The sequence below is a fragment of the Rhinatrema bivittatum genome, chromosome 8 (assembly GCF_901001135.1).
Source record: "Rhinatrema bivittatum chromosome 8, aRhiBiv1.1, whole genome shotgun sequence".
Taxonomy (NCBI): Eukaryota; Metazoa; Chordata; class Amphibia; order Gymnophiona; family Rhinatrematidae; genus Rhinatrema; species Rhinatrema bivittatum.
The window spans coordinates 263,283,683-263,309,555 of NC_042622.1; the positions used below are offsets into that span (position 1 = coordinate 263,283,683).

Consider the following 25,873-nt stretch of genomic DNA (forward strand, 5'->3'; position numbering starts at 1 on the left):
CTTGCTTTGTATGTGTGTTTGCACACTGGGGATATGTTCTTATATGCTTGCTGACATCTGGCAAGGTATGGGCTTCCTGCTATACCTTGACACTTACAACATGCTGCATGCCAACCACCTACCTGTGTTTGTCCTTTCTTTGTGGCTTGAGTGCTAACAATCTCAGCCTGCTACCACCACTACACATACTGTTTGGCTCTGACCTGTGTGATGATCTCCGCTCTTAGTACTGCTTACCCCAGTTTGAAATTTGCAGTTTATTTAAAAAAAAACTTTATAATGTCCTATTGTGATGTGTGCTGATTGGCCCTAACTCTATCCCTGATCTGTGAACATCACACTAATCCCTGATTTATTTTTCTTTCAGTGGCAGAACTACTACCCAGAAGGAGATCCATACTATGGAAGCTACTATGGCTACCAGGGCTACCAGTGAACTTGAGTGCAGCTCGGACCTCAGCCAGCCAATGAGCGTGGGAGGTGCTGCTCACTTCAGACACAAGCAACTGGGGGGAGGGAAGGGAAGGGAGTAAAAACAGAACTTGTACATTTTTTTAAAGTTTGTTGAAAAGAAGTGTCTTCTGTAAACATTTCCAAGATAGCTAAGTGTTTGTAAAGGGAATGTTAGCATCCTGGACCTTGGCAACAAGCCAGAGAGGAAATGCAGGGTGGCACCATCAGTTCAGCCATGTCTCATTTGTACAGGTAAAATTCCTAACTCCTTTTGAAGTGAACTGTTTGTTTAAAGAGAGTTTGTATCCTGGGGGCTGCAGATGGAGAATATTCCTGCACAGGGCTCTAATGCTAGCTCATATCCCAAGGGTGTATTGAGGACTGGTGCTGATTATAACCTTCAAGGAATGAATTGGAGTTTTCAGGCATGCGGACCCCAAGATGTCTCCAAAAAGCACTTGTCTTCTGTTGATCGAAGCAAGGAAGTTTCTCAGGGGATCTTGATCTTCTCTTTATACAGTGTAAATAGGTCTCCCCTATCCTCTCCTCTCCCCCACACACTTTGTTTCTACTCATGTCTGAGTAGTCATAACAGCAAAGTGTTGAAATGTCCTTTAAAAAGTGAATTGACTGTATATAGGAAATTATGATAAAGTTGAGGAAATGGCAGTAAACCAGAAATGGTGTAGGACAATAGTAAACTAAGCTTTAGAAATGTGACAGCAGACTGGAAACACCCTGAGAAAGTGAGAGGGCCCTGTATCAGCAACCATGTAAGAGTGGGAGGAACTAGCCTTATGGCAACCACTGTTGACTTTATAATTTTTTCCATCTTAAAAGCATTGAGGATAAAAATGGCTTCCTGTTACTCTGAAAGTCCAACACTTCAGTTTTTCTTGCATTCTGTTTGTTGCACCAGGAACTGGAACTGTTCTTGTAGGCAATAATGTGGGTTCAGCTCTCCACATGGTGGTGAACTGGAAAATGAGTGATATTTAATGTCAGAGAGACTGCAAGGGAAAGAGCTCAGTTTGGTGTTGGGTGTTTCCTGCTTCCTTAGATGGTAAATGCTGTACATTATGCATTTTAATGTTCTGGGATTGGGGAGGGGGTTTCTTACACTTACCCAAGGGCATCAGAGAGGCAGCCCCCATAGTACTATGCTTTATCTGTCTCCAGAACGTATGTGTGGAGGGAGAACAGGAATGGCAAACCAGTGCTCCCTCTGAGCAGCAGGATGTGAGACTTCTTTGGCTGGGAGCAGTTGATTTCAGAGCTTGAAGCATTTCTTAAAGAAATTGGTTCCTGGGATTGAAAACTGCCACATCCTTGTCAGACTGAGGTCTTTGCAATTAAGTATGTCTTTTTCTGCACATTTTTTGTTTAAAAAAAAAAAAAAAAATGGTAAACAGGGAATAGTGTTTTAGATTCGTTTGTGATTTAATGTTGTATGTTTTTAATTGGTATATGATGAAAAACATGAGAAAATATGAAGGTTGTAAATGTTTTTACCGATTTGTAAAACATTTTGAAATGGCCAGTAAAAAGGGTTTACCATTAAGCGTGCACTTGTTTCCCTTCTAGCTCTCAATAGATAATACTAAGCAGTGATGACAGCAGCATCTCGGGGGGGGGGGGGAATGCAGTGTGTGAAAGTGAACTCTCATGAGTAGACCTATGGCTACCAGACACAAAATGAGGTTAAACAATCAGTTTTTCCTTTCTAGTTCTAATGGTTGCACTTTTGTTGAGAGAGAGTGGATTTAGGAAAGTTCCTGAGTAAGTCCCACTACAAGGTTGCCTCTCTGGTACTCTTGCTGATTTTATCAAAACCCTATACAGGTGTCACACTAATATCAGTAGATTCACTATTTCTTTGATATGTGTACAAGTCTGTCTACTCTGGGCCTATACACTTGCTGTGCAGCCACCACTGTATTTCTCTCCCTTCCCTCCAGTTGCTGCTGTAGCAGCATACATACACTACCAATTCTTCCATCTACTCCCACATTGCTAAACACAGACATTGGTAAATTCTGGTCTCCCCATTCTGCTGCACTCAGCTGCTGCTGACAGGCTGGGGAAGTTGAGAGGATCAGATTTTGATAGGGGCATATAAGATACAGAATGAGGATCTGGCAGGAAGGGAGGCAGAATGAAAAGGGATAAGAGGAAATGATTTGGGAGAAAAGTAGAGGAATGGTGGAAGGTGAAAGTGAGGCTCTTTTGAAAAGGTTAAAGAAGCAGTTGATGGTAATGAATAAAAGGTGGAAAAGAGGAATTTTAAAAAGGAATGTAAATTATAAATACCTCATTTTGTAGTCCTGCCTGAGGTCCCTGTCACTTGGATATCACTGGTCTTAGAAAAACTGATGACCTTTGTAATAAGAACTTCCTCCTCATCCTGCTTACACCAGTCCAGACAAATGGGTTATGCCCCTTGCCAGCGGATGGAGGCAGAGAATACAGATTTTCTCTATCATCATGGCTACTTACATGTGATATCATTGCCAGTACTTAGGGATGGTGCAGCACAGAGAAAATCAATTTCTCCCAGGACAAGCAGGATGGAAGTCCTCATATATGGGTGACATCAGGATGGAGCTTATCACGGAACATTTTTGTCAAAGTTTCTAGAACTTTGACTTGGCACACTAAGCATGCCACCAATCCTGCATCCAGCAGGGCCCCTCCTCCTTCCCCCCCCCCACACACACACGGGTTGAGGAGCAAATTTCACCCCATCTGGGATCCCCCCATCGACTATCGATATCACCTAATGTTAGGTAAGGCTTTACCTCATTTTCGTGGTCTGTTACCGATTGTTCCCCTTCAAGGCCCGATGGCCATCGACCGCACTGCAGTTAAATTTTCCTCTAACAAGTATGGCAACGGGTATTTGAAGGTGCCCCAATTTGTCCAAGGACAATGTCCATCACGTACTCGCATCAGGTATGTCCTATGCTTGGGGGCTACCCATGATGTGCCCAAATGACACCTAAGGGCCACCGGGCCCGCTTAGAGAAAATGGAGCTTCCCTGTACGTACCTGGATCAGTCCAGACAGTGGGTTATGTCCCCAATCCAGCAGATGGAGTCAGCACAAGCTTTGAGGGGGCGTATCCATATATACTACTACCCCCTCTGCAGGAGTTCAGTATCTTCTGACTCCAGCAGATGCGAGTAGGGGAATCAGGCTTCCCCTCCTTTTCCTTCACTTTCTTGCTTGATTATGGCTTGTTGTTGTCTTTTTCTGTGGATCAAGTTTGTATCAAGTTTGTATTAAGTTTAAAAAAAAAAAAAAAAAAAAAAAGGCAGAGTTCTTTCAACTTCTGGGAAGTGGCTTATCTTCCTTGTCTCTTCTCTGCGGCCTTGCTGTTTATTTCTCGTTGCAGCCAGGGGTAAGTTTGTTTTTCCTTTGTAGTTTTTTCCTTCACAGCTCAGCCCCCGGTGCCCGCGAAAGCCGGTGGAGCCGGCCTCTTCGCTCTTTACTCCCTCACCCGCGGCCATTTTACAGCTCCTCATGGGCTGCTGAGCCATTTAGGGAAAGATGTCTGGGGCGGGTCGTGTGGCCAGGAAGGCCCCCCCGCGGCACCCTCCTCTATTTTCAGACAGCGGGCAGTGCGGGCCGACCGGGCCCCCCCGCAGCGGCGCCTTTGTGCGCATGGCCCCCCCCGTGGCTTTTTCTTTTCTCCTGCAGCGATCCCGATGCCGCGGCCGTCCCGCTGTGCGGCCTGCGGAGACCCGGGGTCCCGGATTTCCCGGGAGGGCATCTGTGCACGATGCCTTCCCGGGGGGAAGGTACCTCACAGTCCCTGACTGATTTCTCTTTTTTGCCCGGGCGGTGCGGGCCGGCCACTCCGCCATTTTTGGCGGGAACGGCGGCCATTTTACATTCTGAGCGCCCTGAGGCGCAGGCCACGAGGGGGAACGGATCCCTGGAGGCCACAAGGGAGAACGGATCCCTGGAGGACTCTACCAGCGGGGGTGTTCCCCCGATTTTGGTGCAGGAACCAAGCACCCAGAGCCAGGGAGCAGGAACCACGCCGCCCCCGAAGCGCACCCGAGCAGGCCGGGGTTCTCTCCGGAGTTTATCCTGCTCATGCATACCGCTTATCTGCAGGGGCTGGAAGCACCTGTGGGACCCCCCCCCCCTCCTAAGATCCCTCGGATGTCGCCCTCGACGCCGGCCCCCCCCAACCCTCCGGGAGTGGGGGCCTCCCGCCTTCCTACCCGGGTCCGATCCACGCCCGCGGCAGTGGGGGCGGTGCCAGACCCAGCGGGACATGGACTTGACCTCCCGGACGGGGGACAAGGGGACGGCACACAGGAGGGGGATGATCCGCGTACCCTACGCCTCTTCCAGAGGGAAGAGCTGGACGACCTCATCCCGCAGATCATCCAAGAATTAGATTTGGATCCGCCACCAGACCCGCCTGCCCCAGTAGCTCCCGCTGTCATCACTTCAAGGAAGGGAGATCCTGTCCTGGCGGCACTCCGGCCGAGGGCTCGGGCTTTTCCCATTCATGACTCGTTTTTACAACTTCTCACCAGGGAATGGGACACCCCGGAGGCCTCCCTGAAGAGCAGCCGGGCTATGGAAAAGCTGTACCCGCTCCCCGAAGATTTTCTGGACCTCATCAAGGTCCCAAAGGTGGACTCCGCAGTGTCGGCGGTCACGAAGAGGACGACTATCCCAGTGACGGGAGGTGCGGCGTTGCGGGACACACAGGATCGTAAGTTGGAAGTTTTCCTTAAGCGGGTTTTCGAGGTCTCCGCTCTGGGTATGCGGACGGTGATGTGCAGTTCGCTTGCCCAGCGGGCTAGTCTCCTTTGGGTGCAACAACTCCTCACGTCTCAGAACCTGCCGTCCGATGAGGCTGCCCAGGCAGATCGGCTAGAAGCCGCAGTGGCGTATGGGGCGGACGCCTCGTACGACCTTTTTCGGGTCCTCACAAGATCCATGGTTTCGGTAGTGGCAGCATGACGACTACTGTGGCTACGCAATTGGGCGTCTGATACGTCCTCTAAGTCCAGTCTGGGCTCTCTTCCCTTCAGGGGCAAGTTCCTCTTCGGGGAGGATTTGGACCAGATCATCAAGTCCCTGGGGGAGAACGCTGTTCATCGGCTGCCGGAGGATAGGTTTCGACCATCCAGAGCGTTTTCTTCTTCTCGGACCAGAGCCAGAGCGCAACGGCGCTACAGGGGCTACAGACAGACGGGCTCCCGGCCATCCGCCCCCAGGTCTCAGCCCTGGTTGCGCGCCTTCCGCGGGCATCGGCCCGCACGCACTACTCCCGGAACCGGGAACCCCTATACCAAGTCTTCACAATGATGCCAGTCTCGCCCACTCCCCTGTCCCCAGGATTGGGGACCGACTAACGTATTTCTAAGCGGAGTGGGCACGGATCACCTCGGACCAGTGGGTCCTGGATACCATAAAACACGGCTACGCATTGGAATTTGTCCGCCCCCCGCAGGGAAGGTTCATCTTTTCCCCCTGTGGCTCGGACCTCAAGAGAGGAGCGGTGCAGCTGACTCTGGACAGACTCCGGGAGATAGGCGCTACTGCGCCCGTGCCCTTCGGAGAGGTGGGCTCGGGCCACTATTCCATCTATTTCGTCGTACCAAAGAAGGACGGTTCCTTCCGGCCTATCCTAGTCCTCAAGGAAGTCAACAAATCCCTTCGAGTCGTTCGGTTCCGCATGGAAACGCTCCGGTCAGTGATTGCGGCGGTGCATCGGGGGGAGTTCCTCGCCTCCCTGGACTTAACGGAGGCCTACCTGCACATTCCCATCCGCCCGGACCACCACAGTTTCCTTCGTTTCAAAATTCTGGACCAGCATTTTCAGTTCACGGCTCTTGCGTTTGGATTGGCGCCGGCGCTGCACACCTTCACCAAGATCATGGTAGTTGTGGCGGCAGCTCTCCGGAAGGAGGGCATCCTGGTTCATCCTTATCTGGACGATTGGCTCCTCCGGGTGAAGTCATTCGATCATGGACGCTCAGCGGTGACTCGAGTAGTACGGTTTCTACATTCCCTGGGATGGGTAGTGAACTTCTCCAAGAGCTCCCTCATGCCCTCGCAATGCTTGGGTTTTTTTTGGGGGCGACCTTCGACACCCTACTGGGCAAAGTTTTTCTGCGCCAGGACAAAGCTCAATCCTTGCGGGATCACACACGACTGTTCTCTGCGTTACCAGAGCCCACCTCCTGGGACTACCTGCAACTCCTGGGAGTGATGGGGTCCACCATCGACCTTGTACCTTGGGCTTTCGCGCACCTCAGGACCTTACAGTGGGCGCTCTTCTCCCGTTGGAAACCAGTATTGCAGGACTATCAGATGATTCTCCCGCTCCCACAGAATGCCAGGGACAGTCTGGGCTGGTGGTTGGATCCGCCGAACCTGGCCCGTGGCATGTCCCTCGATCTGCCAAATTGGGTGATGGTGACCACCTATGCCAGTCTAGCAGGCTGGGGTGCAGTCTGCGATCGAAGCGCCACGCAGGGGACGTGGTCCACGGTGGAGGCGAAGTGGTCAATCAACCGTCTGGAAACCAGAGCGGTCCGGCTAGCTCTGCGACATTTCCTCCCGCTTCTTCGGAACCGAGAAGTCAGAATCCTATCGGACAACGCTACCACCGTGGTCTACATCAACCGACAAGGAGGCACGCGCAGCCCGCAGGTCGCGCTCGAGGCGGCGCTGCTGATGCAATGGGCGGAGCGTCATCTCGTCCGGCTAGCGGCCTCGCACGTCGCCGGTGTGGACAACGTCCAGGCGGACTTCCTCAGTCGTCAACTGCTGGACCCGGAGAGTGGTCTCTCTCCGACAAAGCAATGCAACTTCTCGTCCATCGGTGGGGGGCCCCCCACTTGGATCTGATGGCGTCCGCTCTCAACGCCAAGGCTCCATGCTTCTTCAGTCGCCGGAGAGAGCGCGGAGGGAGTGGATGCCCTGGTCCTCCCGTGGCCACCATATCTTTCTTTTCCACCATGGCCCCTGGTGGGCAGGATGCTCCGCAGAATAGAAAGCCATCAGGGGACCGTGGTTTTCGTCACCCCAGAATGGCCCAGGCGACCCTGGTTTGCGGACCTGCTACAGCTGGTGATCGACAGGCCAATCAGGCTGGGGCACCTCCCCCAGCTCCTACATCAGGGCCCGGTATTTTTCGAGCAGGCAGAATTCTTCTGTCTTGCAGCCTGGCTTTTGAGAGGCGCCGCCTCCGGCGTCGGGGCTACCTGGAGGCGGTAGTATCCACGCTATTGCGGGCACGAAAGACATCGGCCTATGTTCGAGTCTGGAAGGTGTTCGAGCTGTGGTGTACCAGCCAGGCCACGAGACCCGCTAAGGCTTCTGTACCTCAGATCCTTCAGTTTCTACAGGCGGGGGTGGAAAAAGGGCTCACCTATAATTCACTACGGGTTCAGGTGGCCGCCCTTGGTTCGCTGTTGAGCGATGGGGGCTCTCTTCTACAGCATCCTGACATTGCTCGTTTTCTCAAGGGTGCCAAGCATATGCGTCCTCCGTTGCGGGACCCTTGTCCCTCCTGGAGTCTTAACCTTGTGCTTTGCTCCCTGTCGGGACCACCGTTCGAGCCACTGCGCAGCGCAACGATAAAGGATCTCACTCTCAAGACTGTATTTCTTGTGACCATCTGTTCCGCTCGACGCATCTCGGAGATGCAGGCTCTGTTGTGTAGAGAGCCCTATCTCCGTTTCTCCGACTCTGGAGTTTCGCTTTGCACTGTTCCCTCCTTCCTTCCGAAGGTGGTTTCTGCATTCCATGTGAACCAGACGGTGGAGTTGCTGTCCTTCTCTTCCTCAGAGCCGAAGTCTCTCCGTCTCTTGAATGTCAAGCGCACTCTGCGCCTCTATCTGGAGGCTACAAATGAGTTCCGGTCCTCTGACCATCTCTTCGTACTCTGGGCCGGTCCTAAGAAGGGGTCTCAGGCCTCGAAGACTACCATTGCCAGATGGCTGAAGGCCGGCATTGCTGCTTCTTACATTGGGGCGGGTCGGACTCCCCCACCCGGAATCGTAGCGCATTCTACACGTTCTCAGGCGGCTTCCTGGGCGGAGGTTCGCTCGGTATCCTCGCAGGAAATTTGTAGGGCAGCCACCTGGAAATCGTTACACACGTTCTCGAGGCACTATCGTCTGCACCTCGCCTCTTCAGTCTCTGGACACTTTGGCGAGCAGGTTCTCCGAGCAGGCCTCGCAGGACCCCACCCGATTTAGGGAAGCTTGGGTACATCCCACTGTCTGGACTGATCCAGGTACGTACAGGGAAAAGAAAATTATTACTTACCTGCTAATTTTCGTTCCTGTAGTACCATGGATCAGTCCAGACGCCCACCGCGTTTGGGTTCTTGATCCTGCTCAGCTCTGCGCTGCTTCTTGCTCGCAGTGTTCTGTGTCTTCACAGTTGTTTCTTTCGCTGTTTTTCACAGCTCCCTACAAGTTGGTAGGATGTTTGCAGTTACTTGTTGCGGTTACAATTGTTTTCATTATCTGTTTCCACAAACTTGATCCTTCGGGGGTTTCTACTCGGGCTTTGATATACTCGATACTGAACTCCTGCAGAGGGGGTAGTAGTATATATGGATACGCCCCCTCAAAGCTTGTGCTGACTCCATCTGCTGGATTGGGGACATAACCCACTGTCTGGACTGATCCATGGTACTACAGGAACGAAAATTAGCAGGTAAGTAATAATTTTCTTTTCTGTTCCAAACTAAGCAGCCTACTCTGCCGACAACCTCAATGTCATCGGCACCGTCTCCTTCAACTCCTTGGCACCAACTGGACCCTAGTGGTTCTCGGTCGGCTGGATCCCTCTCGAAGACATCCACCTCTTTGTCCTCTGTGCAGGAGAAAGACCGGGCTGAGCACCAGGAGAAAGACATACCACATCGACATCGGAAGGCTCAGTCCGCTGCTCCAGGCAAAGCCTCGACGTCAGCATCAACAGAGGCGCACCCATTCTCCTCCGTACCCGGGACACCGAGGCGTTCCCCACCTTCAGTGGTGCTGGGAGCCGAGATTACACTCTCACCGTTGGTCCCTCTGCCTGTGCAGCCTCTGACTCCAGAACTGGTCTTTCAAACACCAGCTTTCTGCGAGGAATTGAACTGGATGATTCAAGAGGCAGTCATCCAAGCACTTCAAGGACTTCCGCCAACACAGTTCTCAGACATGGATCCAATGCCCACGGTACTGGCTCCATTACTGGACAGGCTGGATATGCTCATCGGCGCACTTCCGGTGCCTCCAAAAACGCTGATCTGTCCACAGCCATAGACACAGAGTCCCCTGTCATTGGAGGATGAGGAATAATCTATGCCAGACCTGGTTCCAGGGCCATCAGGGATTTTGTCGCCGATTCCATTGGTGCCGCATTGACCTTTTATTGGTGCCATGACCTGATCCAACGGGAATAGGCCTCTTCCTTCCATCAGGAGGCCCACCAGGGGCTGGTGATCAACCCTGTGGAGTGATGCTACCTTGGACACTCAGGACACCACTGACATCCCCTCGGAGCCATCTCCTCCTGATGAACGAAGACTCTCCCCTCCAGAGGATCTGTCCTTCAGCTTTATAAAGGAAATGTTAGAAACCATTCTTTTTTAAGCTACAAATAGAAGAAGACTCCAGGCACAAGATACTTGAAGTCCTCCAACTTGTGGATGCCCCCAAAGAGGTTGTCTATACCAGTTCATGATCCTTCTAGAACTTCTACAACGTACCTGAGAGCATCCAGGCAACGGACCACCTGTGAACTGGAAAACAGACGCCTCCTACTTGGTTCAATCTGCTCCTGGGTTCCAAAAGACCCAGCTGTCTCACCATTCAATAGTAGTGGAGTCTTCAGAAGAAGGCAAGAAGGCCTCTGCCCCATTCTTCTACACCTTGGAAAGAACAGATTTCTTGATGCCTTGGGACGTAGGGTATTCCGTGGCTCCGTGCTAATTTTGGGTATAGTGGCCTACCAACTATATATGATGCAGTACACAAGAAACCTCTTTAAGCTGCTGCAGGACTTTTCTGAGTCCCTTCCAGAGGAATTTCAGGAACAGCTAAACTCCATCCTCAAGAAAGGCCTTGATGCTGGGAAGCATGAGGTCTGAGCTGTGTTTGACATCTTTGATACTATTTCTAGAGTGTCTGCAGTGGGAATAAGTGCCAGAAAATGGGCATGGCTAAAGTCATCAGATTTATGGCCAGACCTCCCCTGTACAGGTGATAACTTATTCAGGGATAAAATACAGGAGACTGTCACACAATTCAAGGACCACCATGAGATGTTGCACTAGCTCTCTGCTGTACCCTCTGATTTTCCCTCTACTTCTAAACGGCTGTTCAGAAGAGAGGCCAAGAGAACCTATAAAGCTCATAGGTATTTCCCCCATCTCACACTCACCCAACCAGGCCATACCGAAGGGTCAAGCGCATCAATCCAGACCTCAAAAAACCCAGCAAGCTCCACGGCTTGGCCCTGCTTCGGGGTTTTGACTCCCTGCTAGAGAGCAAATGTCAACTTCCACTACCATCTCTGCTAGTGGGTAGCTGCTTGTGCCATTTCACCACTACATGGCACACAATCACTACAGAGCAACGGGTCCTCTCTGTAGAGGCTCAAGGTTACCATCTCAACTTTCTTTCAATACCATTGGACTCCCTGCCTTGTCTGGGGTGGGGGTTAACTGACCACTCACCACGCCCGGAGGAGGAACTAACAACCCTTCTACGATCCGTTACCATAGAACCAGACCCATTCTACAGTGGGGAAAAGGGTTCTATTCTCGATATTTCCTAATACCAAAAAATCAGGAGGCATTTGACCAATCTTGGATCTCTGTGCGTTAAACAAACATCTGTAAAAGGAAAGTTCAGAATGGTAACCTTAGGCTCCTTACTCCCTCTTCTCCAAAAGGGAGATTGGCTTTGCACTCTAGATCGACAAGATGCAAATAGCGATTACCCTGTCTCACTGAAAATACCTCAGTTTCCTAGTCAGAGACGGTCATTTCCAGTACCGGGTACCGCCATTCGCCCTAGCAGCGGCATCTAGAGTCTTTACGAAATGCCTGCTAGTAGTAGCAGCAGTGTACCGAAGACAACAGAGCATCCACGTCGACCCCTACTTAGATGATTGGTTGCTAAGGGCTCCATCTGAAAAGGCAGTTCTAAACGCCCTTCATCTAACCCTACAGCTACTGCTGTCATTGGGATTTCTCATAAACTATCCGAAATCCAATCTGACTCCGTCAATGATCCTCTCCTTCATTGGAGCGGATTTAAACACCATACAGACAAAAGCCTTTCTCCCAAGGGATCGGGCACGCACTCCTGCAACCCTTGCGAAACTAGTACTGACTTGTTGATCCACAAGGACTTGTCATTTTCTAACCTTGTTGGGTCACATGGCATCCTTGGTTCATGTTACTCCAATGGCTCGTCTTGCCATGAAAGTAACACAATGGACCCTAAAGTCCCAGTGGTCTCAGGCCCACCATCCACTGTCCAGCATTGTCTACGTCACCAGGCAGCTTTGTCTCTCGCTAGCTTGGTGGATTCAGGAATCCAATCTTCTCAGAGGACTACTGTTTCAATCTCCAGAACTTTAAATAACACTGACAACAGATGCTTCCAACCTCGGTTGAGGAGCCCATGTCAAAAACTTGCAAACTTAGGGAACCTGGTCTGCAGCAGAATCACAACAGCAGATACATTTTCTGGAGCTCAGGGCAATAAGGTATGTTGTAGTGGCCTTCTGGGATTGCCTATCCAACAAGACAATCCTAGTCTAAACAGACAAGCAGGTAGCGATGTGGTACATCAACAAACAGGGTGGAACAGGCTTGTACCTATGTCAGGAAGTAGCACAGATATGAGCCTAGGCTCTCTCTCACTCCATGTTCCTGAGAGCAACCTACCTGGCAGGCATGGACAATGTGATTGTGGACAAGTTGTCAGACCTTTCATCCCCACGAATGGTCCCTAAATTCCATGGTAGCAGAGGAAAATCTTCCAGCGGTGGGGCTATCCACACACAAGATCTCTTTGCATCAATTCACAATCACAAAGTAGAAAGTTTCACTACATTGCAGTTACAGGACACCCCCAAGGGATGCTTTTGCTCTCTCATGGTCAAAGGGTCCCTTGTATGCTTATCCTCCACTTCCCCTCATCAGCAAGACTCTCATGAAGTTACGACAAGACAAGGGCTCAATGATTCTCATAGCCCCTTACTGGCCGTGTCAGGTGTGTTTCCCATCCTTTGCGACCTCTCAGTCCATCAACAAATTCACCTACGAGTAGATCCGTTTCTGATAACACAGAACAACGGACAACTGTGTCATCCGAACCTCCAGGCCCTGTCCCTGACAGCATGGATGTTGAAAGGTTGATTCTATAATCTCTACACCTCTCTGAGACTGTGTACCAAGTCCTTGTAGCTTCACGGAAGCCTTCTACTAGGAAATCTTATCGATCCAAATGGAAAAGGTTTTCCTTATGGTGCATGTCAATGGAAAATGGATCCCTTTACCTGCCCCACAATGAAGTTCCTAGACCACCTCTGGTACCTAGCGGAGTCTGGTCTACAAAGTTCCTCCATCAGAGTGCATGTCAGTGCCATAGCCGCTTACCACAAGGGCATAGGTGATGTCTTGAAATCGACACAACCCCTCGTAGCGTGCTTCATGAGAGGCTTACTACAGCTAAAGCCCCCACTTCGTCCTCCGGCCCCTGCCTGGGACCTCAATGTGGTATTAGCACAGCTCATGATACCTCTGAGCCTCTACACTCCTGCGAGCTGCGTTATCTCACTTGGAAGGTGCTCTTTTTCCTAGCTATAACGTCAGCTCGCAGAGTCAGTGAGCTACAAGCGCTGGTAACATACCCACCTTAGACACAATTTCTCCATGATCATGTGGTGCTTTGCACTCATCCTAAATTTTTACCAAAGATAGTATCTGAATTTCACTTAAATCAATCCATTATACTACCTACTTTCTTTCCCAAACCCCACTCACATCCAGGTGAGCGAGCGCTGCATTCCTTGGACTACAAACATGCGCTAGCCTTCTATTTGGAATGCACTGCAGCCCATAGGAAGTCCACCCAGCTGTTTGTCTCCTTTGATAAAACCAAATGGGGAGTTCTGGTGGGCAAGCAAACCCTATCCTCCTGGCTGGCGGACTGTATTTCCTTCTGCTACCAGCAAGCAGGCCTTCCGCTACAGGAACGCGTAAAAGCGCACTCTATAAGAGCCATGGCAACGTCAGTAGTGCACCTCCGTTCGGTGCCTCTCACTGACATCTGTAGGGCTGCAACATGGAGTTCTCTCCATACCTTTGCAGTTCATTATTGTCTGGACAAGGCTGGCAGGCAAGATTCCATTTTTGGCCAGTCTGTTCTGTGCAATTTATTCTCGGCATAATAACCCAACTTCCTTCCAGCCACGCACTGGGAATTCCAGGCTGCCCTCTTAACCAAATCCACCCCTGTTGTGCCTGTTGCACATCATTGGGTGTTTTTGGTACATTTACGCGGGCATCCTTAGCTCACTATTCACCCATATGTGAGGACTACCATTCTGCTGTCCTGGGAGAACACCTGTTACAGGTAAGCAACTCTTTCCCAGGACAAGCAGGATGGTAGTCCTCATGAAACCCGCCCGCCACCCTACAGAGTTGGGTTCGCTTATGATTTATTATCTTATTTTATCCCAGGACAAGCAGGATGCTAGTCCTCACATATGGGTGACATCAGTAATGGAGCCCTATACGGAAAAACTTCTATCAAAGTTTCTATGAAACTTTTGACTTGGCACCAGAGTGCCTACTGAGCATGCCCAGCATGCCATGATAGTCCCTGCCACAGGGGTCTCCCTTCAGTCTTCTTTTTTCCGCGGAGCCGTTAGCCTCGCGGTTAATCTGGAGTCCTGTGGTGATTTTTCACTACATACAAAACTTTAGAAAAAAGTTAGGAAAAACTTTTCACCGCAAGGGTCTTTCTTCCATACCACTGCGGTAAGTTTTTCTCCGTGATTTTCGTCGGTTCCACACCGGTTTTTTGAGCCATAGCCGTCGACGGCCGTCCAGCTAAAATGGCCTCGGGTTTTAAAACATGCCCGAATTGTGTGAGAAATATGTCCATAACGGACCCGCACCAGGAATGTGTGCTTTGCCTCGGCGAAAAACACGACGTCAAGTCCTGTAATTTGTGCGCCGAGATGACATCAAAAGGACGTCTGCTCCGAAGCAGAAAGCCTGTGAGGGAGTCAGTTGGACCGTTAGATGATCGAGGGGTTAAAGGGGCACTTAGAGAAGATAAGGCCATCGCGGAAAGATTAAATGATTTCTTTGCTTCGGTGTTTACTGAAGAGGATGTTGGGGAGGTACCCGTAATGGAGAAGGTTTTCATGGGTAATGATTCAGATGGACTGAATCAAATCACGGTGAACCTAGAAGATGTGGTAGGCCTGATTGACAAACTGAAGAGTAGTAAATCACCTGGACCGGATGGTATACACCCCAGAATTCTGAAGGAACTAAAAAATGAAATTTCAGACCTATTAGTAAAAATTTTTAACTTATCATTAAAATCATCCATTGTACCTGAAGACTGGAGGATAGCAAATGTAACCCCAATATTTAAAAAGGGCTCCAGGGGCGATCCGGGAAACTACAGACCGGTTAGCCTGACTTCAGTGCCAGGAAAAATAGTGGAAAGTGTTCTAAACATCAAAATCACAGAACATATAGAAAGACATGGTTTAATGGAACAAAGTCAGCATGGCTTTACCCAGGGCAAGTCTTGCCTCACAAATCTGCTTCACTTTTTTGAAGGAGTTAATAAACATGTGGATAAAGGTGAACCGGTAGATATAGTATACTTGGATTTTCAGAAGGTGTTTGACAAAGTTCCTCATGAGAGGCTTCTAGGAAAAGTAAAAAGTCATGGGATAGGTGGCGATGTCCTTTCGTGGATTGCAAACTGGCTAAAAGACAGGAAACAGAGAGTAGGATTGAATGGGCAATTTTCTCAGTGGAAGGGAGTGGACAGTGGAGTGCCTCAGGGATCTGTATTGGGACCCTTACTGTTCAATATATTTATAAATGATCTGGAAAGAAATACGATGAGTGAGATAATCAAATTTGCAGATGACACAAAATTGTTTCAGAGTAGTTAAATCACAAGCAGATTGTGATAAATTGCAGGAAGACCTTGTGAGACTGGAAAATTGGGCATCCAAATGGCAGATGAAATTTAATGTGGATAAGTGCAAGGTGATGCATATAGGGAAAAATAACCCATGCTATAATTACACGATGTTGGGTTCCATATTAGGTGCTACAACCCAAGAAAGAGATCTAGGTGTCATAGTGGATAACACATTGAAATCGTCGGTTCAGTGTGCTGCGGCAGTCAAAAAAGCAAACAGAATGTTGGGAATTATTAGAAAGGAATGATGAATAAAACGGAAAATGTCATAATGCCTCTGTATCGCTCCATGGTGAGACCGCACCTTGAATACTGTGTACAATTCTGGTCGCCGCATCTCAAAAAAGATATAATTGCGATGGAGAAGGTACAGAGAAGGGCTACCAAAATGAGAAGGTACAGAGAAGGGCTACCAAAATGATAAGGGGAATGGAACAACTCCCCTATGAGGAAAGACTAAAGAGGTTAGGACTTTTCAGCTTGGAGAAGAGATGACTGAGGGGGATATGATAGAGGTGTTTTAAAATCATGAGAGGTCTAGAACGGGTAGATGTGAATCGGTTATTTACTCTTACGGATAGTAGAAATACTAGGGGACACTCCATGAAGTTAGCATGGGGCACATTTAAAACTAATCGGAGAAAGTTCTTTTTTACTCAACGCACAATTAAACTCTGGAATTTGTTGCCAGAGAATGTGGTTCGTGCAGTTAGTATAGCTGTGTTTAAAAAAGGATTGGATAAGTTCTTGGAGGAGAAATCCATTACCTGCTATTAAGTTCACTTAGAGAATAGCCACTGCCATTAGCAATGGTTACATGGAATAGACTTAGTTTTTGGGTACTTGCCAGGTTCTTATGGCCTGGATTGGCCACTGTTGGAAACAGGATGCTGGGCTTGATGGACCCTTGGTCTGACCCAGTATGGCATTTTCTTATGTTCTTATGAGAAAATGGAGCATCTCTTTAAAATTCAACTGCTCCCAACAGCATCGACGTCTGCCCAGTCATCGCCTTCTGGATCGATACAGCAAGTAGTTCTGAAAAGATTACTTCCAGGTGAGGCCGGAGATGCTTCTACTCCCTCCCCATCGCCATCGTCGAAGGCGTCCACCTCCGGCAGTGAAAAGGAAAAGCATCGGCATCGACGTCAGCACGCCATCGAACCGGTGCCTGCTGAGCCATCGATGGAGTCGGCCTCCTCCGCTAAGAAAGCTCGGATGAGCGCGGAGTCTCCGAGGCCTACGGTACCAGGGCGATCCCCACCGATATCGGTGCAGGGCACCATACCTCCTCAGGGCTCTGAGGAGGTATCTGTATCGCCATCACCGCCTCCCCCCATAGCTGCTCTGATACCATCAGCTATGCGGGCGGAACTTGATGGATATATCCGTCAAGCGGTTCGACAAGCACTCCTTGATGCGGTGCCAGTCCAGCCATCGACACCAGCTCCGATGCTGCCGGATCCATCACAATCGATACCGATACCTCCATCGATTCCGCCACCAATGCCCTCTGTACTGCGCCCGTTGCCGGCATCGATTCCACCGATGACTCCATCGGTGCCACCCTCAGAGTTTTCGATTATTCAACCTCTGATGAATAAATTGGACACCTTACTCGATGCCATATCGAAAAAACCTCAAGACATCGAGGATGACCCTATTCCAGGACCCTTAGGAGTTCCTAAGCCTCATCAGCCACGGTCTCCTTTACTTCCATCCATACCAAAGGTGACACCGTTGATCCCTACTAGGCCACAACCAGTGAGGTCCCCAAGAGATACAGGCACAGATACCAATACAGATTTCTCCTCAGAAGAAGACATGTTGTCTGAACCATCACCTCCTGAGGACCGTAGGAAGTCTCCTCCGGAAGACTTATCCTTTTCCAATTTTGTAAAGGAAATGGTGGAAACTATTCCTTTCCAGTTACAGGCAGAGATGGATTCCAGGCAAAAAACACATAAGAACATTAGAACATAAGAAAATGCCATACTGGGTCAGACCAAGGGTCCATCAAGCCCAGGATCCTGTTTCCAACAGTGGCCAATCCAGGCCACAAGAACCTGGCAAGTACCCAAAAACTAAGTCTATTCCATGTAACCATTGCTAATGGCAGTGGCTATTCTCTAAGTGAACTTAATAGCAGGTAATGGACTTCTCAGAACTTATCCAATCCTTTTTTAAACACAGCTATACTAACTGCACGAACCACATTCTCTGGCAACAAATTCCAGAGTTTAATTGTGCGTTGAGTAAAAAAGAACTTTCTCCGATTAGTTTTAAATGTGCCCCATGCTAACTTCATGGAGTGCCCCCTAGTCTTTCTACTATCCGAAGAGTAAATAACCGATTCACATCTACCCATTCTAGACCTCTCATGATTTTAAACACCTCTATCATATCCCCTGGAAGTTCTACAATTTGTAGATCCTCCAAAGGAGATTTTGGCGGTGCCAGTGCATGAGGTGCTACAAGAACTCATGTACCGAATATGGGAACATCCTGGATCACTTGCATCGGTAAACAAAAGGTCAGATGCAACCTACTTAGTCCAACCAATTCCTGGATTCCAAAAGACCCAACTACCTCACCAATCTGTGGTTGTGGAGTCGGCCCAGAAAAAGGCAAAAGGTTAAAGACTCACTCCTCAACACTGCCAGGAAAGGACGTAAAGTTTTCCAGGGATCTATGTTGGTATCTCGGATTGCAGCTTATCAACTTTTTATGAACCAGTACCAACGAAATCTTTGGAAACAAGTCCAAGAGCTCGTTCACACACTTCCTGATCAATATCAGGAACCCTTTCATCAAGTGGTGCATAAAGGCCTAGAAGCAGGCAAGCATGAGATTAGGGTGACCTACGACAGTTTTGAAACTGCTTCTCGTCTCTCGGCTTCAGGAATAACTGCTCGTAGATGGGCCTGGCTTAAAGCGTCCGATCTTCGACCAGAGGTACAGGAGAGACTGGCCTACCTTCCTTGTTTGGGTGATAACCTTTTTGGAGACAAGGTTAAGGAAGCAGTTGCCACGATAAAAGACCACACTGAGACACTCAAACAACTCTCATTGCTGCCTCAAGAGTCACAACCCCCGGCCAGGAGACTTCCTAGAAGGGATATAAGGCGTCCTTACTACCGCCAACGATGCTATTATCCCCCAACCAGCCGAGCAAGACCATTGCGCCCAGCGTCCTCAATCTAGGCAAAGGCCTGCTAGGCCTCAACCTCCTCCTCAGATTGCATCAACGTTGGGGTTTTGAAAAACAATCAGAGAGCAGCAGCCCATCCACCAATCCACTTCCACACCTGCCAGTAGGAGGTCGTATAGCCTTTTTCCATCACACCTGGACCTCCATAACCACAGACCAATGGGTACTTTCCATTACAGCTCACGGATACCGATTGGATTTTCTCACTGTACCAAAAGAAACTCCACCAATCTCCTCTTGGACAGTGAACCACCATTCCAAAATCCTACAAACAGAATTATCCACCCTTCTGAGAGCCAGGGCCATAGAACCAGTTCCCAGGCCTCAGCAGGGCAGAGGATTCTACTCCCGCTATTTCCTCATTCCAAAGAAAACCGGAGGCCTACGTCCCATCCTAGACCTCAGAAATCTCAACAAATTTCTCAAAAAAGAAAAATTCAGGATGGTATCATTAGGCACCATGCTACCTCTTCTTCAAGAAGGGGATTGGCTCTGCTCTCTGGATCTTCAAGACGCCTACGCTCACATTCCCATTTTTCCTCCTCATCGCCAGTACCTGCGATTTCTAGTCAAAGGACAACATTTTCAATACCGAGTGCTCCCATTCGGCTTAGCCTCAGCATCTCGAGTGTTCACAAAGTGTCTGGCAGTGGCGGTGGCACACCTCCACAAACAAAAGGTGCATGTATTCCCTTATCTAGACGATTGGCTCATCAGGAATCAGACACAAGAAGGAGCTTTCAATTCCCTCAAGCTCACAGTCAACTTGCTTCACTCCTTGGGGTTTCTCATCAATTACCAGAAATCCCATTTCACACCATCTCACCTACTACAATTCATAGGTGCAGATTTAAACACCATCATAGCAAAAGCATTTCTTCCAAGAGACCGTGCCCATACACTCGCTCTCCTGACACACTCTCTCCGAAATCAATCTCAAGTTACAGCTCATCAGTGCCTCACCCTACTCGGTCACATGGCCTCCACAGTTCACGTCACTCCCATGGCCAGATTGACCATGCGACTACTGCAATGGACACTAAAAACACAGTGGATTCAAGCCATTCAACCATTGTCCACTCACGTTCAGATAACGCAGGAACTGCGTTCCTCCCTCCTCTGGTGGACATCAATGAACAATTTGCTCAAAGGTCTGCCTTTCCAGCATCCAATTCCGCAAGTGACATTAACTACAGATGCGTCCACTTTAGGCAGGGGAGCACACATTGGTCATCTGAAGACCCAAGGGACGTGGACAAAAGCCGAAGCCTCTTTTCAAATAAACTTCCTAGAGTTTCGAGCTATACGTTATGCGCTACATGCATTCAAGGACTGCCTTTCACACAAGACTGTGCTGATTCAGACAGACAACACAGTAGCCATGTGGTACATCAACAAACAAGGGGGAACAGGTTCCTACCTCCTTTGCCAAGAAGCAGCTCAGATTTGGGACTGGGCCCTAGCACACTCAGTTCTTCTACGGGCCACCTCCCTAGCAGGCATCCGCAACATAATAGCCGATCGCCTCAGTCGTCAGTTCCAATCACATGAATGGTCCTTGGATCCAGTGACAGCAACCAAGATCTTTCAACGCTGGGTTCAACCAACAATAGATCTCTTTGCATCCCATCTGAACTACAAAGTGAACAATTACTGCTTCCTGCTACGACAGGAGAACAGCCTACCAAAGGATGCCTTTGCTCGCCATTGGAACTCAGACCTGTTATATGCGTATCCACCAATACCGCTCATAACCAAAACTCTAGTGAAGCTGCAACAGGACAAAGGGACCATGATACTCATAGCCCCATACTAGCCTCGACAAGTATGGTTTCCCACACTGCTAGACCTCTCAGTCAGGGATCCCATTCATCTGGGAGTAGCTCCCACTCTCATAACTCAGGATCAGGGTCGGTTGCGCCATCCCAACCTTCAATCCCTATCCCTGACAGCATGGATGTTGAAAGCTTGATCTTACAACCACTCAACCTTCCAACCACTATATCTCAAGTGCTGATAGCTTCACGTAAACCTTCCACTAGAAAAAATTATTCCTACAAATGGAAATGGTTTACTTTGTGGTGCACTCAGAAATCTATAGATCCTTTCACTTGCCTCACTACTAGAATACCTATACCATCTTTCAGACTCTGGTATTCGGACTTCATCTGTAAGAGTACATTTGAGTGCAATCTCAGCTTACCATAACAGGCTGGGAGATGCACCTATCTCTACACAGCCTCTTGTTAGTAAATTTATGAAAGGTTTATCTCACCTTAATCCTCCAGTTCATTCCCCAAGCATACAATGGGACCTAAACGTAGTATTATCTAGGTTCATGCGTTCCCCATTCGAACCCATAGACACCTGTGACCTTAAATTTCTTACATGGAAAACTGTCTTCCTGATAGCCATTACATCAGCTAGAAGAGTCAGTGAACTACAAGCACTTGTCACATACGAACCTTTTACAAAGTTTCTACATGACAGGGTGGTCCTCCGTACTCATCCCAAATTCCTTCCAAAAGTAGTCACGGAATTCCACCTGAACCAATCTATAGTTTTACCAACATTCTTTCCAAGGCCTCACTCTCACCAGGGAGAAAGAGCCTTACATACCTTGGACTGTAAACGTGCGCTATCCTTCTACTTGAACCGCACTACAGTCTAAAGGAAATCCAGTCAACTATTTGTATCTTATGATCCAAACAAACCAGGTAAAGCAGTAGGGAAACATACTTTATCAAACTGGCTAGCAGATTGCATACAGTTTTGTTATGAGAAAGCAGGCCTTACTCTTCAAGGGCGAGTAAAAGCACATTCAGTCAGAGCAATGTCAACCTCAGTAGCACACCTTCGCTCTGTACCTAGTCTGGCCATTTGTAAAGCAGCAACATGGAGTTCTCTTCACACCTTTGCAGCTCACTACTGTTTAGACAAAGAAGGAAGACAAGATTCAGCCTACGGACAATCTGTCTTAAAGAACCTGTTTCCAGTGTAATCCCAACTCCTCCTACATCCAACCTGCTGTAATCTTCGGCTGATTCATTTCAACAACAATACTTCACTGTTGCCTCAATTCCAAATGACTCAGCCTCTAGCTTGCTAATCACCCATATGTGAGGACTAGCATCCTGCTTGTCCTGGGATAAAGCAAAATTGCTTACCTTGTAATAGGTGTTATCCCAGGACAGCAGGATGTAGTCCTCACGAAACCCACCCGCCACCCCGCGGAGTTGGGTCCGATACGTTTTATTATTTTCTTTTTGGTTAACGCTAATTGCTACAAAACAGACTGAAGGGAGACCCCTGTGGCAGGGACTATCATGGCATGCTGGGCATGCTCAGTAGGCACTCTGGTGCCAGTCAAAAGTTTCATAGAAACTTTGATAGAAGTTTTTCCGTATAGGGCTCCATTACTGATGTCACCCATATGTGAGGACTACATCCTGCTGTCCTGGGATAACACCTATTACAAGGTAAGCAATTTTGCTTTTCACTCATACTTTTACTATAAACGAGACTGAGGGGGGACCCCTCCTGGATGCAGGGTTGGTAGCATGCTCAGTGTGGCAAGTCAAAGTTCTAGAAACTTTGACAAAAGTGTTCCGTGATAGGCTCCATTCTGATGTTATCACCTATATGTGAGGACTAACATCTTGCTGTCCTGGGATAACACCTGTTAAAGGTAAGCAATTCTGCTTTCTTAGGGTACAGACAAGGGAATCCAAAACCTCTACCAGCAGATGGAGTCGGAGCAAAGTTCTGCTGTCCTGTAGTGATACCTTATGGTCCCTCCCTCAGTTGAGAATTTCTGAGGTCCCTCAGATGAGTGCCTTGGTCTGGTAGCAAGTTTTTCAACAGGCATGGGCTTAGCTCTTTAAAAAAACAAACCCTCAGCTGAAAGGCAAGCGGGTGCAGGATTCAGAGTGCGGCAGTGAAGGTTTATGCCCTCTCCCCCTGGACTGACCGTGTACTCAGCTGGGATGGGCTGAGTTCGGGTAATGGGTAATGAAAAAAAAAAGCTAACAGAGAGGGAGTTGAGTAGGGATTCCCCCTTGTCTTTGTGCTCGGCGTGCAATCTGATGGTAGTTCCCGCTTCAGGCAGATTTCAGGACATGGGGGCAGCCTGGCGGGTTGAGCACTCTCGTGGCTAGGCCCCACTCCAATGCTCTTCTCCCAGGACTAGCAGGATGGTAGTCCTCACATATGGGTGACATCATCAGATGGAACCCTGTCACGGAATACTTAACTTTGACTGGCACACTGAGCATGCCCAGCATAATCATCTTGCACAATTTTGTACTATTGTTTCACAAGATTTTTGTTGATTGCATGTAAAAAGAGTTTACATCCCATCCCGACACAGTCCGTGTTTTGAAACAAGTGTTTCTGCATTGGGGGTAGTTTTGTTAATGTGAGCTATGTCTTTCAGTTCTATAAAAACAAAGAAAAAGTGTTAGTGAAAAAATATAGGCCGATCACGAGTATAGTCTTAATGCCTCTGCTCCCACATTCTATGATGGTGTTAACATGAAATGGCAGCAATTTTTACCGGAAATAGCAATAACATGAATGACATATAAATAGAGGAACTTCCTTAGACGTCAAACTGAGGATGTTGCATCGTGATGGTACGTCAAGATTGACATGTCAAATAATGGAGAACCATTCAATCTCTAAATTCAGACCACAAGGGGCTACTGCGTTCAAATAAAAGATCCAGAATTGTTCACGTAAATTAAGTTTTTTAGTATGATCTTCTCCTCTGGAGATGTGCCAATTTGTTCAGTGACACCCCAACGTAGATCAGTAAACGCGTGATGGAAATCCTCACAATGAGAGACTAAAGGGGCTTGCTCCTTCTTTGTGGTTAGACAGCTGCGATGTTCCATGAGATGAGTCTGATTCATTCTTTTTTTTTTTTCTGCCAATGTATATTTTAGAACAAGGGCAGACTATAAAATACACAACAAAGTTAGATCTACAATCAGTGGATGCAACAAAATAAATGGTGGAAAAGGGTAAACAGTGGAATGCCGCAAGGATCTGTACTTGGACCGGTGCTTTTCAATATACATATAATGATCTGGAAAGGAATATGATGAGTGAGGTTATCAAATTTGCGGATGATACAAAATTATTCAGAGTAGTTAAATCACAAGCGGATTGTGATACATTATAGGAGAACCTTGCAAGACTGGAAGATTGGGCATCCAAATGGCAGATGAAATTTAATGTGGACAAGTGCAAGGTGTTGCATATAGGGAAAAATAACCCATGCTATAGTTACACAATGTTAGGTTCCATATTAGGTGCTACTACCCAAGAAAGAGATCTAGGCATCATAGTGGATAAAACTTTAAAATCGTCGGCTCAGTGTGCTGCAGCAGTCAAAAAAGCAAACAGAATGTTAGGAATAATTAGGAAGGGAATGGAATACTGTGTACAATTCTGGTCACCGCATCTCAAAAAAGATATAGTTGCGATGGAGCAGGTACAAAGAAGGGCAACCAAAATGATTTTTATTTATTTATTTATTTAAGTTTTTTATATACCAACATTCAAGACGGTGGTCCCATCATGCTGGTTCACAAGAAACAGGGGTGAAACTTTACCATTTAACAAAAGTGCAGAAAAGCAGTTACATAAAACAAGGGAAAACAATAACTTGGAATGAGAAGGGAAATGAAGATTAGATAGTAAAATATAAGTATAAATAACATTTTGAAAGGTGGCTGTTAACGCTAATACTAGCGGAGCTTGTTGTGTGAAGGGAGATTAGATGGGGTTGGAGTTAGGAAAGGCCTGCGTGAACAGCCACGTTTTGAGTCTTATCTTGAATGTTGAGATGTTGGGTTCCATTCTAAGATCCGGGGGAATGGAGTTCCATAAAGTTGGACCGGCTGTGGAGAATGCCCGATCTCTAAGCGTGATGTGTCTGGTAGTCTTGGCTGGAGGTACTTGAAGTGATCCTTTGTAAGCATCTCTTGTCGGTCTTGTGGAATGGTGTAATCGGAGGGGAATATGGAGATCGATTGGGGCTAATTGATGGATGTTTTTGAAAATGGTGAGAATGGCCTTGTAGATTATTCTGAAGTGGATGGGCAGCCAATGGAGGTCCATCAAGATAGGTGTTATGTGTTCTCTTCTCCTGGTGTTGGTGAGTATACGGGCGGAGGCATTTTGTACCATTTGTAATGGTTTGGTGTGTGATGAAGGGAGACCAAGCATGATGGTGTTGCAATAGTCCAGCTTTGCGAAAATGATTGATTGTAGGATCGTTCTGAAGTCATGTGTGTGGAAGAGAGGTCGTATTCTTTTCAGCACTTGGAGCTTGTAAAAGCAGTCTCTGGTGGTTTTGTTGATGTTAGCTTTCAGATTTAGGTGATTGTCAATTTGAACTCCTAGATCTCTCACTTGTGTAGTGCTTGGTACGGTAGGATGAGTGTATGTGATGGAGCTGTTTTCTGGAGTGATGAGTAGAAGTTCCGTTTTTTGATGAATTTAGTATCAGGTTGAGACTTGTAAGAAGTTGTTTGATGTTTTGGAGGCAGGATTCCCAGTGCAACATTGTTTTTGTGAGCGATTCTTCGATGGGGATCAGGATCTGAATATCGTCAGCGTAGAGAAAATGTTTGAGATTGAGGTCAGTGAGAAGTTTACATAAGGGTAACAGATAAATGTTAAACAAGGTAGGAGACAGGGATGAGCCCTGAGGGACTCCTATGGCTGCGGGGTGTAGAGAGGATTCTTTATTATGAATCTTGACCTTATAACCTCTGTTGCTGAGGAAAGTTCTGAACCATGATAGGGCAGTGCCTGAAATACCTATGGCTGATAATTGGTTGATGAGAGGGTGTGATTGACCGTATCAAATGCAGACGAGAGGTCGAGTAGTATCAGAAGGAAGGCTTGTCCTTTGTCTAATCCTAGGATGATGTGGTCAGTCATAGAGATGAGGAGGGCTTCCGTGCTT

The 25,873-nt window shown here is 48.1% G+C and overlaps 1 protein-coding gene across 1 annotated transcript in view; it reads left to right on the plus strand.

Moving 5' to 3' along the window:
- HNRNPUL2 (heterogeneous nuclear ribonucleoprotein U like 2) overlaps positions 1-2,014 on the plus strand; it is a 98,554-nt gene extending 96,540 nt beyond the window's left edge. The window contains exon 14 of the mRNA XM_029614843.1: positions 368-2,014. Within this exon, the coding sequence (XP_029470703.1) occupies positions 368-436 (69 nt within the window). The 3' untranslated portion in view covers positions 437-2,014. The remainder of the gene's footprint in view (positions 1-367) is intronic.
- Positions 2,015-25,873: the final 23,859 nt, after the last annotated feature.